The sequence below is a fragment of the Copadichromis virginalis genome, linkage group LG14, assembly GCF_057382275.1.
Source record: "Copadichromis virginalis isolate Kocher_CV1m ecotype Utaka linkage group LG14, C_Virginalis_male_GT1.1, whole genome shotgun sequence".
NCBI lineage: Eukaryota > Metazoa > Chordata > Actinopteri > Cichliformes > Cichlidae > Copadichromis > Copadichromis virginalis.
The window spans coordinates 18,230,474-18,250,122 of NC_140631.1; the positions used below are offsets into that span (position 1 = coordinate 18,230,474).

Consider the following 19,649-nt stretch of genomic DNA (forward strand, 5'->3'; position numbering starts at 1 on the left):
AACATGAAGTCCGAAGTCTTTATATTAAGGCCATCAGTCAAACAATATAGTTTGTTCTGGGTCTAAACAGAGCGCGTTGTGTATGACGTCTTCGTTTGCGCATGCGGGCCGCTTTGAGCGTTCACACTAGAGCGCGTTTGCTGTCGCATTTTATTTGTAGTGTGAACGAGCAGACAAAAAAAAAATCGGATTTGATCAAAAAAAAAATCGGAATTGAGCATTAAGACCTGCAGTGTGAACGTAGCCTTAAATTACACAATTGAAAGCATGTATGTATTGTTTGTGTATTCATACACAAGCACTCATATATATTCAAATAATTTAAAAAAAAGTTCATTTACCTGTTACTACCACACATCAAATCCGGTCGTTGGTACTTGCTGGCTTGTGTAGCCACAAGATAACAAAAGCTCAACAGTGCGCCCAGCATCCTGGAGCACTTCTGTTGTCTTTTGTACGTGTTTTGAGTTTTTATATGCTTCTAAGTTTTTACGTGTTTTGGAGTTTTTACGTGTTTTGGAGTTTTTACGTGTTTTGGAGTTTTTACGTGTTTTGGAGTTTTTACGTGTTTTGGAGTTTTTACGTGTTTTGGAGTTTTTACGTGTTTTGGAGTTTGTACATGCTTCAGAGTTCGTACGTGATTTGAAGTTTATATGTGCTTCGTCTCTACGGGCAACCATAAATATACTTTTATTTATTCACTCCACATAAAATGTAATAAATAAATCATATAATACAAAAACCAAATATAATACAAAAATATAAATGTTAAAAATGAGAAAAGTAGAAGCACACTTGTCCAAAAGAAGAGGAATCTAACGGTGTTTGAATGGTTTTTCTAAGTTGAACAGTTTTGAAGGAGTTAGCGTCCAAAAAAACGTACGGAAAAATAATAATAAAGATTCAAAGAACAATACTGTGAATGCTTTTCAAGCATTTCAGGGTTTTTATCGGTTTTCAGCGTTATTTTGTTATCGTTTTAATCGTTAACTCGGTTTTCCTGGGTCTTTTCACGTGTGTTATGAATAAATCTTTTTTTCGGTACCGGTACTAGTTTTATTTTGTTGTATTTATCCGCGACACCTTAAAGGCCGGTCCGTGAAAATATTGTCAGGCATAAACCGGTCCGTGGTGCAAAACAGGTTGGAGACCGCTGGTCTACAGTACATGTAGAGTTTATGGAAAAACAAAAACAAAGCAACGACAATGAGCTACTTTCAAAGTGCAAAGAGAACAGGTTGGACATGTGAAAGACCTGATGCCATTATGTTACAGCCATCCATGCTTCTGTACCAGACGGAATCTCACTGAGATAAGAATAAGAGCTCCAACTTCTTAAGGACTTTCTCTGTGTTTATATAAAAGTGCAGGCACTATAAGAAATGATAATGAAACATCTTCAAGTAAGATCAGTTTTAATGCTGTCCCTCTTTCGACATTTGGTTCTGTTTGGAGCCTGCTTTACCTTACGACAAGGTCCTCAGGATATCATTTAGACTTTTATGGACATTGGCAGGCTGGGAGGCGGCACACTTGCTCAGGCTTGGCCCCATCTGGGCATAAAGGGCTTGGCACAGGTTGGCGGTAGCACCCCTTACGCTGCCGCCCCGGCCATGAATGGTGCCGCTGTGGGTAGAGGTGCCCAAGAGGTGCCAGAGCAAGGGCAGCACTTTCTGCTTTACCATCTGGGGCTTACGAGGGTAGAGCTCTGTCACAAGATCTAAATAGAAGATGAGAAGCAATACACTGCATTTAGATACATCAAAGCAGAAGCTGATTAGAGTGCCGAAACTAGGACACCAGACATACCTGCGACCTTTTCGATAAGGTTCACCTTTGCCTTCCCGCTTAAAAACTGAGCCTTGGCGCAAAAAGGCTGAAGGAGAAGTATGTTGTCTGTAGCAGGCAAAAAAATGAAAGTCAAATTAAAGCAATTTTTTTAACCAAAACTTTCTCCTCTATTTTAATGCTCAAAGTAAGTACCTATATTTAAGATGAGTGCATTAATAGCTCCAATAGCAGCAGAGCAGATAGCATTGCTCTTTGAGTTGAGGTGATTGTCCACGATTGCTGGGACCAGGATGTTGACCACTTAGGACAGCTTGTCCTTTAACAAGTGGATGATTTTCTGTAAAGACTCCAGGGCATACAAGTTGACCTTGCTGTTGGACTCCTGCAGCCTGGCTCTGAAGGCATCAAACACCTAGAATTAGGGAGATCAGAAAGTGAAGGATAAACACTTTGTCATTATAATGAAAAGACCACAATGTACATAAAGACATACTAAATGGATTTGGAGAAAGAAAAATGAAAACATTAACCGGGAATATACTGTTGATAACCATGTTTGGGTTGTTTTGGCAGTCAGCCACTAGCTGGTCGATGCCTTTGATCCTCTCTCTGAAGTCCTTTGAAGCCAGCAGATCCGAGATCTGCTTGATGTACTCAGTCTTGTCTGCAAAACTCTGTGTCTGAGATCTACAGCTGTAATGGCTGTGAGACTCCCTGTATATAAAATGCATCACAATTCACGTGTTTTCCATATGTATTACACATTTGTGAAAAATAAATTTGCCTTAATGGGCCACTCTGGAGCATTGGTTGATATCCACACCCACCTGTTGGTCTGGTTGAGTGGCTCTCTGTTGAGCGATGAGGCTCTGACTGTACCGCTTGCCCGGGAGGGAATGTCTGCCTGAGTATCTTGAGGCATCTTGCCAAGACCCTAACCCCCCCCAACAATCTCAGAGTTAGATGCCTATATTTAACTTCCAGCCAAAACACCAATTTTCCTGTAAACATAAAGACAAAGGTACCGTACCTTTGTTTTTAGAGTGAAGACGGTGTCTCTGACAGTCTGCAGGTCTTTCGTAGGGATGTATTTCTCCAGGATCTTTTCAAATTCTGGGTGGGAAGACAGGGACAGCAGCATTCGACGGCCAAAGTTGTCACGGCTCGGGGCAGCGGCCGTGTGAAGAGTGGAAAGGAGGACTCAAACGCAGCGCTTCCTTAGATGTGAAGGTGATTTATTGACAATACTGAACATAAAGTGGAGATGGCAAACAGAACTAAGGACGAACTAAACTGGGAGAAACTACACAAAGGGAGTGGCAAACCTGAACATGAAGGGAGAACAGCAGGGAGAGCACGCAGGGGATTCACCGGGTATGAACACAGACGACGCGACGAGGAGCAGAGGAAAACACACACTATAAGTACACAGAGAGACACTGGGAATCACACACAGGTGGGGGAAACAGCTGGACCTGATTAACCTGACGAGACAGGGGAACACTAACACCAGGGACCAATAGAGGGAGCACAAACCCAGAACCCAGTATCTAAAATCCCAAACACAAACCATCCCAAAACAGCCACGAATAATCATGAAAGTAATAACAATAAAGAACACAAACACAAAGTCACTGAGTCATGGCCGTAGGACCATGACAAAAGTACCTTTGAGGGGAGAAGGTGTAATATTATCTCATTTGTTAAAGTGGCACTTTGGGTTTGCAGTCCAAAAGCAACGGAAAAGCATTTCTAAACATATTTTAATGAAATGCAAGGTAATTACAGTACAGTGACACCAAAACAAATAGTGTCAACAATAACAAAATCAATTCCAGCAAAACCAAAAGTAGATTTGGATTGTACTATATCCTTTTGATGGTCTAAAGCAGGGGTGTCAAACTCAAATACACAGTGGGCAAAATTCAAAACTGGAACAAAGTTGCGGGCTAACGTTAATATTTATTGAAATATATTTATTCCTTCAGATATAAGAATGAATCTTTTCTTATGGACTCAAACAAGTTTTGCTGATGAAGGATACAAAAAAAACAACAACAGCAATAGAATAATATTAAACACAAAGTGAACCCGTCTTCCTTCATTAAATAGGTTCTTTTAGATGTTAAGGAGGAATTGACTTAACCAGGCTGGCGGAGAATGAAGACAACCGGACACCTGCGGCAGATGGGGAATCAGTGAACTTTTATTGAGACAGAGACAACCTCTCAACACAGCTCACATCAGGAGATTCCCAAGATTTGCTGTGAGGATGGGTATATATTCTCTAAAACTTACAGGAGGGGGTTGTGAGGAAAGTGCTGCATTAGCAGAAAAACAACTCCATAAAAGGAAATCGGCCTTGGGTGTTCTAGTCTCTTCGCTTGCAGATATCTTGCACCTGCAGGATGAGGCGATCGCTTCTTATCGCTCTCAAGGCCAAAGTCGTGAGCACATTTTTATTACACAGTTGCACAGTAACTTTAAAGCTGAACAATATTTAAAGCTGAATAATGTTTGATCAGATTATATTTTCTTCAAATCCCCCTTTTGACCCATCTTACATGGGTCAACACACAAAAATAAGTAACATTCAAAGGAACACAGAGACGTGTCGAAGCCTGGCTCGAAAAACTCCTCGGGTCTTATCATTTGTCTTTATCTGTCATTGCAGATGAGGAGAAAAGAGTCCAGGCACCACCCTGCCCAGGGGTCGGCTGCAAGCAGTCTCGGTTCCCGACGAAAGCAGTAACAGCTGTCCTGCACACAAGGATACACGAGTCAGTGCAACCAGGGTAGTGACACAAAATTAACAGTTCCTGTAACCCAGCAACCAAAAAGCATAAGTAATGATAAAAATGTGGAGAGTACAGAGTATACTATAATAATGAGAGATATAAACGTGAAAATGTGAAAGAATAAATCAACCGTAAAATAAACCCAGAACGGTAACTGCTAAGGACATTCAAAAGTGAATATGGTAAAACGTGAGGAAGGGGTGTGGAAAAAAAAACAATTTATATCCAGTGGTGGGAGTACACATTCGCTCAGGCTTAAGTCCGGAGACCCTGAGAACATCGCTTAACCCTCACAACCCGACCAGACACAGTTCAACCAGATATATCCTTCAAGAGGAAGTGGGTGAGGGAAACAATTAATAACAAGTCTAATACAAAACACCACAGAGAAACAACCATTCTAGAAGCATTTAAACAAGAGAAAGACGATAATGTTCGTCACCCTCACGATCAGAGTTTTCATCATCCGTTGGCGAGGAGGTGGGAAGTTGACTAGCCAATAAAGGCATCTGCCGGGCGAGATCCTTATCCTCAGGAGTGAAAGCTGTAACAATCAGTCTCTGGAAGAGGGATCGAATGCATGGAATACAACAGCAACCGCAGGTGACTAGGACAGCAACAAAAACTGAGATGGAAACTAGGATGGAAGCTACAAGGGCCTTATATTTGCCAAACCTGTTAAGCCAAGAGTCCCACATGGCAGTATCAACGCCCGAGTGTTCCTTCATTTTAACAGTAAGAGCTGTGAGGCCAGTAATAGCTTTAGTGAGGGAACCATCAGGAGCTGTGTTATTGGGGATATAGGTACAGCACTCCTGACCAAAAAGGCTGCAGACTCCGCCTCTTTCTGCGAGGAGAAAATCCGTTGCGACCCTGTTTTGGAAAGCCATTAGGGAAGTGGCAGATAACTGTGCATGCACAGCTTCAAAACCATCTCGAGTGTAATTAGCCAACAGTTGCACATTAAAGTGAATGTAGTTAATTCTGTCTACATTCGCATTTATTTCAACCATCCAAAGTATCGAGGCCCATCCTGCTTTAACCTGGTCTCGCAGTTTATATTCATCGGGGACCCCACGGGGTATACCTACAGCATCAATATAGGTTGGATTATGAGCTGAACCTGGGATTAGAGAACGTTTAGAGCGGCGTTCAGAGGAGGATGGGAGGCCAACTTCGTGTACTTCTATAGAGAGATCTACTGGAGTGACTAAAACAGGTAAAATAAGAGTTATGAGAGCGCAAAGACCTGACGCATCCCGAGGGAAACCATCATATAACTTGTTTTTGCCACACCACCACCACAAATCAGCCCTAGCCGTAGGTCGGAAGTTTGGTTTCATAACCGTCATCTCAGTGCACCAAGAAGAGTTCAAGCTACCTAGTTTTACTGCATTGCCAGTCAGGTTAATACAAGTGAAATTGTTCACAGCTACATCTGAAGAAAAGAAAGGTGGTTTATTAGAGACCGAGCGTTGAGTTTTAGGAAAGTGGTTTTCCAGATATGAGCAATGACCTCGTTTTGTATTGTTCATAAGATGCAGGAGGCATGCACTATTGACTGGCGCCGGTACAACTCTTAAAGTGGGGCGGGCTCCCATACATACTATGCAGTCGGAAGCCGTCTTGTCAGCAGCTTGTTCAGCTAGTAGTAACCAGTTGTTTGTTGCTCCAGAAATACCGGTTAGAATTTGGAAGAGGTCATCTTTAGACATTTTATTTGTGTCTACAATGCGTATTCGGCCGTTTCTCCCCCCGTTTGTATATGTCACCGGAGGGCCATTAAAGGTGGGGTTATCATCTTTAACTACAGAGCTTGGAGCTGCACCAACGCTAGGGCATATTTCCATTTGCCAATACAGGGCGGTGCGATCAGTCCAAGGGGCAAGTATAAATTGTTGACAGGAGGTCAAGGCCAGATCCTTTAGGGTAAAAATTAAGCCTGAAAGATCCGGTTTTTTTGCTATTCTAAGCATATTTTGATTTCTCCAGTGCAAAGCCTGACCCCTAGAGTGCTTGGACCAATCGAGGTCCGTTTCTGACACTAAACTGGACCACTTCCACTGATGCCAACCTCCCAGGGTTATATACCACACTGAGGAGGAGAGATGTACTGCAAGGTTAAAAAGATCCCCCCCTTGGTCTTTGGTGACGGGAGTGACTGGGAAGCTAGCGAAATCTATTTCGACTACCCAACTTTTATTGTTGGGGACACAGAGAGTAATCATTCTAGTCGTACTTGGGGTACAGGAGGTAACCGTGTCTCGTTTCTTTCTAAATCGATCGGGCGTGGGCAAAACTGGAGAGGAAGTGGTGGGCAAGACCCTAGGGGCTACATTTGTCAGATTGGGACTGTCAGAAGGGGGCGAAGCTTTTGAACTTGAAGGTGTCAGAAGTGTCGGGGGCCCTTCACAGATCAGGATTATGCCAATGGGAATGAGACCCAGGGCCAGGAAGCAAACAAAGACGCAACATCTTTGCCTGCCTGTCATTTCAGGGGGAAAGGGCCAAGACATGTTTACTTAGCTTGTATGTCTTCTAATACAGGATGATGGGGCACAGAAAGGTGGTCCAGTTCCCCCCACCTCGCCAAGGGCGTGTTCTAGGAGTTAAAGAGCAACAAAAAGTATCAGTGACACAACTTTAAATGAGCTTTCAGCGGTTAAAACTATTGCAATGTAAAATGTAAATCTTAAAAACTCAAGCCAATATAAAAGCAAAGTCATAAAAGATGTTAAAAATAGAAAAATAAAAATGTTTAGTTCAGTATGAAGAACACCCCCTTTTGTAACCAGCCGGCTTGTAGGTTGAGTTCTGGCTCCCTCAAGTGGTTGGTGATGCTGTTGCAGCTCCTTCTGACAGGTCCTTCTGCACCTCTCTCAAGGTTCTTCCTGGTTCGGTGGCAGCAGCGCACTGTGTGTAATGAAACCAGGTGTCACCTTTCCCTTCGAGCCTGACAGCGTGGGAGGTCCGCTCTGTTATGCGGTAAGGGCCTGTCCAGCGAGGCTCAGCCCACTTTCTCTTTGTGACTTTCAGGAGGACGTAGTCCATTCCAGGTGTAGCCGCCTCTTTCAGCTCTTGCTGGTTTCTTTCAGCGACCTGTGAGGAATACTGGGCAACAAAACTGCGGAGCATGTTATAATATGTCCTCGGATCGAGGTCTGAATCAGCTTCATCCGACATTAACAGGCGAGAGGAGGGGCCAGGAAAAGGCCTGCCATGCTCCAACTCAAATGGAGTGTAACCAGAGGTTTGATTTACTGAGCATCTTATGGACATTAATGCAAGAGGCAATGCCTTAACCCAATCTAATTTGGTCTGTGCACAGATTTTAGCCAATTTAGTTTTTAGAGTTTGATTCATCCTTTCCACTTTCCCCTGGGACTGGGGGTGGTAAACTGAGCCAAACTTATGTTTCAAACCTAATGCGGCTTCAACCCTCTGCAGATCGTGGTTCCTGAAATGTGAACCATTGTCCGACCTTATGACCTCGGGAAACCCATGCTGTGGTATATAATGATTAATCAGACACTTCACCACAGTTCTACTGTTTTCACTTGCTGTCGGCCAGGCTTCTGGCCAACCTGAAAATGCATCCACAGCCACCAGCAGGTACCTGTAACTACCTACTCTGTCCACCATGTCTGTGTAATCAATGATTATTTCTTTCCCTGGGCAAAGTGGGATGGGGAAGTACCCTGCTATTGGCTTGAAGGCGGGCTTGATTCCAAATTGGTTGCACTCCTTACAGGTTTTAACCATGTATTTTGTCATGTCTTTTAGATAAGGGTGCCACCAGGCGGCTAAGTTCCTCATCATTTGTGCAGGTCCCACATGCCCCACTCCATGTGCCTCTTCCATTGCTGTCTGTCTGACCCCTGGCGGTAGAATGGGCCTTCCATCTGGGCCACGCCAAACATCTGTGTTTGTGGCCCCTCTTGTTACCCATAATGATTTTTCCTGGGGGCTGGCTTTGTCCTGTAACTCTCTGATTGTGGCTAGGCCTAGTTGTATGGGTGGTCTTTCTGGAGGGGGTGTGGCTTCTGGGTCCATTACCATAATCAGGGAGGGTAAGTAACCAGCTGTCTGCTTAGCTACTAAGTCGGCCTGTTTGTTACCTAATGCCACTAAGTCCAATCCGGCACTGTGTCCTTTGCATTTTACCACTGCCACCTTAACAGGTAACAACAGTGCTTCCGCTAATTCCCTCATTTCCATCTCATGTTTAATAGGCTTTCCGCTGGCTGTCAAAAAACCAGCTCTTAGCCACTGCTTGAGCTCCACATGCACTGCTCCCACAGCATAAGCTGAATCACTGTATATATTCACTTTCTGTCCCTTTCCCATCCTTAAGGCTTCAATCACCGCTCTCAGTTCAGCTCTCTGTGCAGACTGTTGTCCTGTCAACTGCTCTGCCTTCACTGTTTTCCATCTCATGTCTGTCTGTTCCACTATTGCCCATGCAGCCTTCAACATTCCACTTTCAGTTCTGAAACAACATCCATCTGTGAACCAATCTTTTTCTGCATCCATTAGAGGTTCTGCCTGCAAATCTGGCCTGATTTTCTCCTGTACCTGCACAACCTCTTCACACATATGTGGTTCCCCCGATCCCATGTGATCAGCCATGTTTATGCCTTCATGTGAGTAGGTGATGTGTGGTGCTTCCAAAATGGTACTGAGGCGTCTCTGCCTGAGTGAAGTGAGTGTGAAGGCCTGTGAGGAGACGTAGGCCACCACACTGTGTGATGTCAAAATTTTTAGTGGGTGGTTCATCACTATGTGTGCTGTTTTCTGAATGATTTTTGCAAGTCCAGAAACGTGTTGTGTGCACGGTGGGTGGCGTTTTTCAGTGTTGTCAAGCATTACGCTTACATATGTCAACACTTTTCTCTCTCCCCCTTTTTTCTGGAACAGGATACCATTGATATGGGTTCCAGTTCCAGAAACATCAAGATGAAAAGGCAAAGCATAATCTGGCACAGCAAGGTCAGAGGCGACAGAAAGCTGTTGTTTTAACTTTATAAACGCCTGTTCTGTTTCTGTAGTCCATGAGAGGGGAGCAGAGAGGTTTCTCATGCCTTGTTCATTTACCAAAGCGCGCAAAGGGGAAGTAAGGCCAACATAGTCTGGGACATAGGTCCTGCTGTAACCAGTCAGGCCCAAAAATGACAACATGTCTTTTACAGTTAGAGGTTTTGGATGGTGCAAAATGGAGTTCCTGTGTTCTGGGGACAAGGAAATACCGGACTGTGAGACCATGCGGCCTAGAAAAGAAACCTGTTTTCTTGCAATCTGTAGTTTGTTTTTGCTCACTTTAAAACCTGTGTTGGCCAGGTGGTGAAGTACCACTCTGGTGGCCTCCAAGCAGATGTCAGCCGTGGGGGCAGACAGCAAAAGGTCATCCACATATTGTATTAACATACAGTCAGATGGTAGTGGGGTGGTTTGTAAAAGTTCTTTCAAACACTGATTAAACAGTCCTGGGGAGAGGGCAAATCCCTGTGGTAAGCGAGTGTAACGCCATTGTCGGCCTCTAAATGTAAATGAGAAAATGTCACGCAGTGACTCACGAAGTGGGAGGCAGAAAAAGGCATTAGCCAAGTCAATGCAGGTGAACCAGGCATGAGATGGTGGGAGGTTGGTCAAGGCAACATAAGGATTAGGCACAGGCAAAGTAGGAGTGCCAAGTAAGGCATTAATCCTTCTCAAATCATGTGCCATTCTGAACTTCCCCGTGCCTTTTTTCTCAACGGGTAGGATGGGCGTGTTCCACTTAGAGCAGGAGGGCTCCAAGACACCGGCAGTGACCAAACCAGAAATTGTTTCTGCAATCCCAGCCTCAGCCTCCGGTCTGTGTGGGTACTGAGGCTGCCACAAAGGGGTAGCAGATGACAGTTGAAAAGAGACTGGCTAAAAATCAAATGTTTCTTCCAGATTGCAAAGTCACAGTCCTGCAAATCAGGATTATCCTCCATTTTCTGGCTTACTGACTCCGGAATGCCCCTCAGCACCGCCCTTCTAAACCACATGCTCTGTGAACAAGTCCTACTGGGGTGATGACCTGTATGGTTCACCCAGTCTTCAACAGCCTGATTTAGATAATGGGTGGGATTTTGCTTTCCCTCCCATTTAAATTTCTGTAAGGTGCCTTGATTTTTGGGTGGGAATTGTTTGCGCAGGGCCGGTCCAATAAACCTCAAGGCCTGCATTAGTGGCACCTCGTTCTCATGCATGGTAGTACCCGCATTTTGTTCCAGGTCCGCTGCCTGAGATCGGGATGTGCACCTAGTTATAATAGCTCTAAAATCTCCCAGTGCGAGGTCCTGTCCAGCTGTGTATTTATCCAAACCAGCCAACCAGGCATTCCCTCCCTCCGTTATGTCAGGGAGTTTGTCCACTAGGGCCTGGACATCTCCGAATGAATAAGGTTGATACACTGGTCTACGTTGCGCTTTAGTCTGGACCAGGGGAAATATGCCTGGAGGCTGAGGCACAGGGCCCTTAGATCTAGTCTGATATCCTAAACTGGGAGGGGTAGAGGGGGGTGTATTGTTAAGGTCACTGAGTTCATCATCAGTATCCTCAGTTTCTTCCCCGCCTGGTGGGGTAGCAGTGTCAGCAAAAACGTGGGCTAAACTCATCTGTGTTTCCGGATCCTGACGGCCCACCAAAGACATGGTAACTGTGACATTTGGTGAAGTGCCAGGCTCAGTTTTTGCAGTAGCGGTCAGATCTCCTTTAACAGCGACAGGAGTGCTGGCAAAGGGGTTGGACCGGGAAAGAGGGGCTGACGCAACACGATTATTCACCTGGACCACTGACCTATGTTCATTTAAGCAGCTGCGTAATGCTGCTTCTTGATCAGTTAATTGTTGTTCAGTGGGTTCCTGTCTGTTCATTCGAACCGCAAATGGTGCGCTCGCAGGGGGGTCAGTTAGGCCCTCAGATCCGGTCCCAAAACAATGGGACATAGAAGAGGGGGCTCTACTACTAGCTGAGGATGTCGCCGACAGAGAGGAGCTTCCTGGGCAAAAATGCTTGGTATCTATGGGAGTTGGAGCTACGGGCGGTTCTTCTCCAATAGTCATTATTCCACCAGAGATATTAAGTACCGGATATATGCCTGCTGAGGGAGGAGTTGAGGCAGAATAGGGAGGTGGCTGAGACCTATTTTTCTTCATGTGTGGTTTTGCAGTTTCCCATAAACACACCCAGTGATTAAATTTAGCTTTGCGGCCTGCGTGCTTATCTGCTTCCTTTCTGTGTCTCACCCCGCTCATCACACCTGCACCTGCTGCTGCTGAGTTGGCTTCTTCCTCTTTCTCTTTTGCCTGCATAGCCTTATTCTGCCAAATTATTCCCCAATTACCACTACTCCCCTCGTCCTTTCCCTTTTCTTTCATTAACCTTTCAGCTGTTTTCCTCAATGACTCTTTCTGCTTTTTTGCTTCTTTAGGCTGGTGTGTGGAGTTGATGACTGTCTCAACACATGTTAATTGTTCTCCCAATGTGCTAAGAATAACACCGGGACCCCAACCATCATCATTAGTTTCTCGATCTAATTCTCCATCCATTTTACTGTCAATGGAGGAGTGTTCTTTTATTGATTTTAAAGGAGAATTTGGGCCAGCTGGGTTTCTGCCTCTGTTAGGCACTAACAGCTGGGGCGCTGCTTTAAAGGTGAGTCAGCACTGAAATATCCCTTCAGGTGTTACCAAGCTTCTACCAAACCGGAGTCTGGCGGGTAACCTTGCCTAGAGCTTCCTGATAGGGGTGCTAGTTGGTTGTCACCTTGTTCACACGTCTCATTCACACTTCATACATTACCTGCAGTCACTCATTACCCTCCTTATGTATGTAATAAATGTGTAAAAAAAAAAAAAAAAAAAAAAAAAAAATTCTATGTGTGGTGTATTATTTTAACCAAAAGAGGAACCTAGTTCCTTTAATTGTGTAATCTGTGAACAACGGAGAACCAAACTGTCCTGCCCAGTGTTCCACAGCAAGCATTCAGCGTGTATTTATGTGTGTCCAATATCAAACAGAACATCAAAACATTTAAAACACTAAAATCATCGGGGTTTTAAGAAGAGATCCGTTTTCTCCTATTGATCAAAGGGACCCCTCCTTTGGACTCCAACCAGTACTTCTCCTTTTTAAGTTTTAGAGGATCTTTTCTAATAAAGTCCTCTGGGCCTTCCTAACCCTTCTGTAGTTTAGAGAATATTACTAAAAAATATTCTCAAGGCCTTTAACCTTTTAATTTGTTTAGAAAGGCGTTACTAATAAACCCTTCCAAGGTCCCAGACCTGCACTGAGGTATTTATCCGACACCGGAGAGCAACCCGTCGGCTGCAACCGTGGTCAGACCTCAGTTCACTCTTATCTTTATTCACTTATTCACTTATTTCTTATTCACTTATCTCTTATTCACTTGTCTGATTCTCAACAAGCCTTAAGTAAGCCAGACAATTTTGGTTATGAATTACTAGGAGTTTGGACACTAAGTATTTTTATAATGTTCAATATAGCAGAAATAAAAGGTCTGCTTACCTTGTTTTTGTGTGCACACAGCTTTTGTCCAAACTCCGTTCACTCAGACCACGGCCGAAGTCCTCCCATCCGTTCCAGTTGACCTGGAGCGGATCCTGTTCGTGACGCCAATTGAAGGATATAAAAAAAAACAACAACAGCAATAGAATAATATTAAACACAAAGTGAACCCGTCTTCCTTCATTAAATAGGTTCTTTTAGATGTTAAGGAGGAATTGACTTAACCAGGCTGGCGGAGAATGAAGACAACCGGACACCTGCGGCAGATGGGGAATCAGTGAACTTTTATTGAGACAGAGACAACCTCTCAACACAGCTCACATCAGGAGATTCCCAAGATTTGCTGTGAGGATGGGTATATATTCTCTAAAACTTACAGGAGGGGGTTGTGAGGAAAGTGCTGCATTAGCAGAAAAACAACTCCATAAAAGGAAATCGGCCTTGGGTGTTCTAGTCTCTTCGCTTGCAGATATCTTGCACCTGCAGGATGAGGCGATCGCTTCTTATCGCTCTCAAGGCCAAAGTCGTGAGCACATTTTTATTACACAGTTGCACAGTAACTTTAAAGCTGAACAATATTTAAAGCTGAATAATGTTTGATCAGATTATATTTTCTTCACTGAAAAACTGAATATGGAACAAGCAAAGCATAATACTAAACAATATATATATTAGCTGTATAATACCAGTAGGCCAGCTCTGATAGTAATTTGGTATGGCTTCGCGGGCCAAATGTAATTAGGCTGCGGGCCAAATTTGGTACCTATGGTCTAAAGACTTTTAAAATGTCTCAAATTTGACATTTTCCTCCCACTGTTAAGATAACAAAAGCTCAACAGTGCGCCCAGCATCCTGGAGCACTTCTGTTGTCTTTTGTACGTGTTTTGAGTTTTTACGTGCTTATGAGTTTTTACGTGCTTATGAGTTTTTACGTGTTCTGGAGTTTGTACGTGTTTTTACGTGTTTTGGAGTTTGTACATGCTTCAGAGTTCGTACGTGATTTGAAGTTTATATGTGCTTCGTCTCTACGGGCCACCATAAATATACTTTTATTTATTCACTCCACATAAAATGTAATAAATAAATCATATAATACAAAAATCAACTATTCACATTTCAAGTTTTAACTATTTAAATTTTCAGCTTTTTCCTTTCACAAATTTAAAGTGAAAAGAACACAAAACACTGCAAACCACAACACAATTAAATATAAATTATAATATGAAAACTAAAAGAACATGCATATTCTCTGTCATATGGACCTGCATGAATAAACTTTCGGAATCCTTTATCATCTGCAACTGAAAATAGTTGTGGATGATTACTATACCTTTCTAATGTTGTTGTCCCTGCCTCTCTTTCTCTCTCTCTGGCTCTGTTCCTGTGCTACTGAGTGTAACTACCGCCCCTCCCCCCTCTGCCCAGCATAAAGCACAAGGCTCGCGTGCAGAGTGAAGCGGAAAAAAAGTGCGAGAGAGAGGCTGAGAGAAAGAAAAAAAAAAAAAAAGAAAACCCACGTGACGGCTCGCGATAAGGAGCCGGCTCGCGTCGTTCACGTCAAAGAGCCGGCTCTAAGAGCCATTTCGTTCGCGAACGACCCATCACTACTGCATAGTGTCGATCAGGTGATTTTTAATGATATCGACCGTCAGTTTTCTCAACACTGGGTCCTCGTCGTTCAGTAACATCAGTAAATCAGTACAAGTACCTCGGGCTGTGGATGGACAATAAACTGGACTGGTCATGCAACACAGAGCACCTGTATAAAAAAGCCCAAAGCCGACTGTACTTCCTCAGGAGGCTGAGGTCTTTTAACATCTGCAGGAAGCTCCTGAGGATGTTTTACCAGTCAGTGGTTGCTGGAGTACTTTTCTATGCTGTGGTGTGCTGGGGGAGCAGCACAGCAAAGAGGGACTCATCCAGGCTGGAGAAACTGATCAGGAGGGCTAGCTCTGTGGTCGGCATGAAGCTGGACACTCTGGTGACAGTGGCAGAGAAAAGGACATTAAAGAAACTGATGGACATTATGGACAATGCTGGGCATCCTCTGCACACGGCCATAAACAACCAGAAGAGTCTGTTCAGTGACAGGTTGCTTCTCCCCAAGACAAGAACTAACAGACTTAAAAACTCCTTTGTCCCACACGCCATCAGACTGTTTAACTCCTCTCTGGAGGGGAGAGGGAGGGGAAACAGGAGGACAAAGGAGGGGGGAACAACTAAGCTGTAGTGCCTCTGCACCTCACTGTACAATACCTTGTGCAATACTTTTTGTAAATAGTCAACAGTGCAATAGACTCAATACTTGAAATGTGCAATTCACTTGTATTTTTTATTCCTATTTATTCTATTTATCCCCTTTGTATATTTTATTTATATTTGTCTCTGTATTTATATATATGTGTGTGTGTGTGTGTGTGTGTGTATATATATAACAGTTCTGTAACTGTAACTTTGGTCGTTGCTGTGCTTTTTTTGGAAGTCGAATTTCCCAGAGGAACCCACCCGAGGGATTAATAAAGTTCTATCTTATCTTATCTTAAATGTTTTTTCTTAACAGAATGTTTTCTGACGTAGCTCTTGGTAAATGGCCCGGTCGAGATCTTTCAGTTTATATACATGTATATGCAGATCTTTGATCCTGTTGTCAGACAACATGTGTTTTTTTGTGTGTCCCGTTTGGATCTTTAGCCATAAGAATTGTTGTCTTAAGGCCAAGAAAGATGCCAAGCGGATTTATTTTACCAAGTGGATCATCATGGCCTTGCCATATTGGTCCATTTGATTGACCTTTATTATAATTACAACACGTGTTTTAACAGGTACCTGTGGAGTTTTTTTTAGAAGGTCTGTAGTGCGAATTATTTTCAACACGTGTGAGCACAGCATCAATGAGTGCGCTCACATGTTCCTCTTCATCATCATCATAATCGCTGACACTAATGCCAGATGATGATTTTTTTCTCCACTATTGGAAATATATTACTTTTAAATTCTTCTAAACGTGTTTCAGACATGGCTTTAGTTTCTTTGTCCTCGTCATCCTCGGCTCTAACGCACCACGAGAAGAACCTTGCCAGCAGGTTTTTACGGAAGTGGTGATCTTCAAATATGGAAATGATCACCTCTAGGTACGGCTGACCTACGGCTAGCGCAATGATCACGAGATCAGGGCTAATGTCCAGCCGCTTTGATGTCTTTAAAAATCACCTTTTCAAGTTTTTTAATCCCCCTGTGTGTGATTTTGAGAGGCTTTTGCTCAACTTGTGACCACAGAGCTGTGAAGAGGCGCTGCTGAATCATGTCAGATGGCGACACCTTTGCGTCTTTGGAGGCACGTGAAAAATCTTAATTGCCCATTGTTTTTGGAAAAATCTAAATTGCCCATAGGTATGAGTGAATGTGAGTACGAATGTTTAGCCCTGTGACAGACTAGCGACCTGTCCAGGGCGTACCCTGCCTCTCGCCCTGAGATAGCTGCCATAGGCTCCAGCACCCCCTGCGACCCTGAAAAGGAAAAGCGGAAGTTAGGGGTGGGCAACTCCAGGCCTCGAGGGCCGGTGTCCCTGCAGGTTTTAGATGTGTCCTTGAACCAACACAGCTGATATAAATGGCTAAATTAGCTCCTGAAAATGTCCTGAAGTTCTCCAGAGGCCTGGTAACGAACTAATCATGCGATTCAGGTGTGTTGACCCAAGGCGAGATCTAAAACCTGCAGGACACCGGCCCTCGGGGCCTGGATTTGCCCACCCCTGGCGTAAGTGAATCGATGGATAGATACATACACATATACACTGTGCTAACAATTCAAGAAACATTTGGAATATTTTATATCCCTCCCCTCTTTGTCCCTTTTCCCTATGTCCTTGTAGTACTTCTATTTTGTGCCCACAGAGCTGTGAAGAGGCGCTGTTTAATCTGCAACAGCATCCTGCCATGCGATTGAATTCGTCCCTAACCTTTGGGAACCCTCACATAAATTTTATCGAATGGAAAAAGGTTAGCTTTCATCCTCCAGCTTCACTGTGTTTATGTTATGCTAACATAGCTGTATCGCTAGTGATCTCGTAGTACATCATTATGTACCAGCTAGTCCAACCTCAGTAACCCTAAAAAATAAAAAAAAAAGTCACTGCTGTTTAGTTTTCTGTCTTCATTTATGTTGGAAGTGATAGCAGAGCTGTACGTTTAAATTTTTTCAAAACGTCTCTCAGTCAGAACATTATATATTATGTTTAGGTGGCCCTTTCGAGATTTTTTTTCATTGATGTGCAGATCTTTGATTGTGTTGTCAGACAACAGGTGTTTCTTCAAAGATACCTGTGGAGTTTTTTTTAGAAGGTTTGTAGTGCGATTTCTTTGTAGCCCGTGTGAGCACAGCATCAACACTGTAAAATTAATAAATACAAAAATAAAAAATTGTTGCGAAAACTTAAACTCAAGGCAACCCACTGCATTTAGATTTTTAGGTTCTGATGGATAACTTAGTTGAAGCAACTTTTCTCCTAAACTTGAAACCTAACATTTTGTTTTAAAAACGCATTTAGTGTTGTTGCTAAAAAAAAAAATTTTTTATATCAATTTGGGAACTTCAGGTTCATGCACAAGTTTTGCAAACAAAGTTATATGGTACTATTTACCTAAAAATGCAGCCAAGGCCTCAGGCATTTTTTATATAACCATCTAAATCTATTTACAGAACAATCAGGTGTTCTGCAGCAAATAAGAAGGCACACAAATTATTTGTGCCGGTCCAAAAAAAAAAAAAAAAAAGAAAAAAAAAGTTTGTGTTCAGTATAAGACAGAAGAGAACAGCACAGGCCTAAACCCTGCAGGTCTGACAACAGGAGGTGTATCAGTCCTGTTTTCCCTGTGGGAACAGCGTTTACACTAGAATCTGCTTTTGATGGCTTTTTTGGAGCAAATGTGACATTCAGCAGTATAACTGACACAATACAAAACAATGACTACACTACACACTAACTCTAGCCTCCAAAAACGCTAAACATCACTAATGTCTCACATATGAAAACTTGCGCTCTCTTTCTTTTGCTCGCCGCTTTCCGTCGCGGGTGTCACTCCTAAAACTGCACCTTCTCCCTAAACAACCAAGTGCCGCATGTTGCCATATCATTTTTTTGATTGGCTGACATGGTAAATTCTAACACCAATCCGGTTGTTCAGTCTGACGTCACTAGCCGTGTCTGGACCTAAACTTCATACATAAGGCGCACCGGATTATAAGGCGCACTGTCAGTTTTTGAGAAAATTAAAGGATTTTGAGTGCGCCTTATGGTCTGAAAATTACAGTACAAATATCCTGTCACATTTGATCTCTGTGAGGTCAGAGGTCAAATTTACAAATTAGTACCTCTTATCTGTGACCTACTCCTACATGAAGTTTGTGTAATCAGAGTAAAACGCCTGTGCAATGTTTTTGTTGACTAAGGTGGAGACTCACGAAATGATCCCGCGTCGGTGGGAGCTCCAAGACTCTCCCAAGTAGCTCCCCCGACGAGGCCTGACCAGCAGCAAGTGTGTGGCTTCGGGTGTGGCCAGACCATCAGCAGGGCCACACCCACCAGGCCTGAAGGCACCCACTGAAACACATATACACACACACACACACACACACACACACACGCAAACAGGGAGAAGGACAGCAACACCAAATATACATACAATAACAATAATAATAATATAATTCATAACTGCTCAGGGACCCTGACAATCACCGATGAACATCACATTATCAACTTTGATCTTTTTAAGTCTAGGCCAGAGTTTTATGAACAGCCGTTGGGTGATGGCATCAACTTTTTCAGTAGAGGAAGGTGAACTGGCATTTTTATTGACACGTGTCACCACCTTCTTGATACAGGCTTCCACAGATAACCTGTAATTTTCAGCCTCTTCAGCATCACACAGGGCTGGATTCTGCATAGTGTCGATCAGGTGATTTTTAATGATATCGACCGTCAGTTTTCTCAACACTGGGTCCTCGTTGTTCAGTAACATCAGTAAATGTTTTTCTTTACAGAATGTTTTCTGACGTAGCTCTTTGTAAATGGCCCGGTCCAGATCTTTCAGGTTTTTTTTATGTATATGCAAATCTTTGATACTGTTGTCAGACAACACGTGTTTTGTTTTTGTTTTTTTCTTGTGTCCCGTTTGGATCTTTAGCCATCAGAATTGTTGTCTTAAGGCCAAGAAAGATGCCAAACGGATTTATTTTACCAAGTGGATCATCATGGCCTTGCCATATTGGTCCATTTGATTGACCTTTATTATAATTACTTAAATAAATTGAAACTGAAAATCCTGCGTCCAGATAAACAAAATCTACTTTTAGGGACTTACACAACAGTAACCAAGTATTTTCTGCCTGCGATCCATACAGCATGAAGAAAGAAGCTTGTGATGAAATGTTCACTTTCCAATACAGTGATGGCATGCTCCTTGAAAACCTTTACAATTACATCATCTGCATATTCATGGTCTAAT

General features: G+C 43.2%; 1 protein-coding gene across 3 annotated transcripts; it reads right to left on the reverse strand.

Annotated features, from left to right (window-relative positions):
* Positions 1–827: 827 nt before the first annotated feature.
* Positions 828–19,557, reverse strand: LOC146693790 (TOG array regulator of axonemal microtubules protein 1-like). Of its 3 annotated transcripts, none has more exons than XM_085429696.1 (7): positions 18,607–19,557; positions 2,822–3,209; positions 2,619–2,725; positions 2,322–2,505; positions 1,984–2,203; positions 1,810–1,896; positions 828–1,720 (listed from the first exon to the last, which is right to left on the reverse strand). In XM_085429696.1, the coding sequence occupies exons 2-5, from the start codon at positions 2,930–2,932 to the stop codon at positions 2,093–2,095; spliced, it is 513 nt and encodes a 170-aa protein (XP_085285822.1). In that variant the 5' UTR covers positions 2,933–3,209; positions 18,607–19,557; the 3' UTR covers positions 828–1,720; positions 1,810–1,896; positions 1,984–2,092. The 3 variants fall into 3 exon arrangements, with proteins under 3 accessions (XP_085285822.1, XP_085285823.1, XP_085285824.1); XM_085429697.1 differs by lacking the exon at positions 18,607–19,557 and adding an exon at positions 14,476–15,363; XM_085429698.1 differs by lacking the exon at positions 18,607–19,557 and having other exon boundaries at positions 2,822–3,008; positions 3,117–3,815.
* Between the last annotated feature and the right edge of the window lie 92 nt (positions 19,558–19,649).

Excerpts from the sequence above, each read along its gene's own strand:
- LOC146693790 (XM_085429696.1), bottom strand. The coding sequence starts at position 2,932 with ATGCTGCTGTCCCTGTCTTCCCACCCAGAATTTGAAAAGATCCTGGAG. Across the intron at positions 2,726-2,821 it reads TCTTCACTCTAAAAACAAAG|GGTCTTGGCAAGATGCCTCA; the intron begins GTACGGTACCTT and ends GGGGGGGGTTAG. Across the intron at positions 2,506-2,618 it reads CCACTCAACCAGACCAACAG|GGAGTCTCACAGCCATTACA; the intron begins GTGGGTGTGGAT and ends TTTTATATACAG.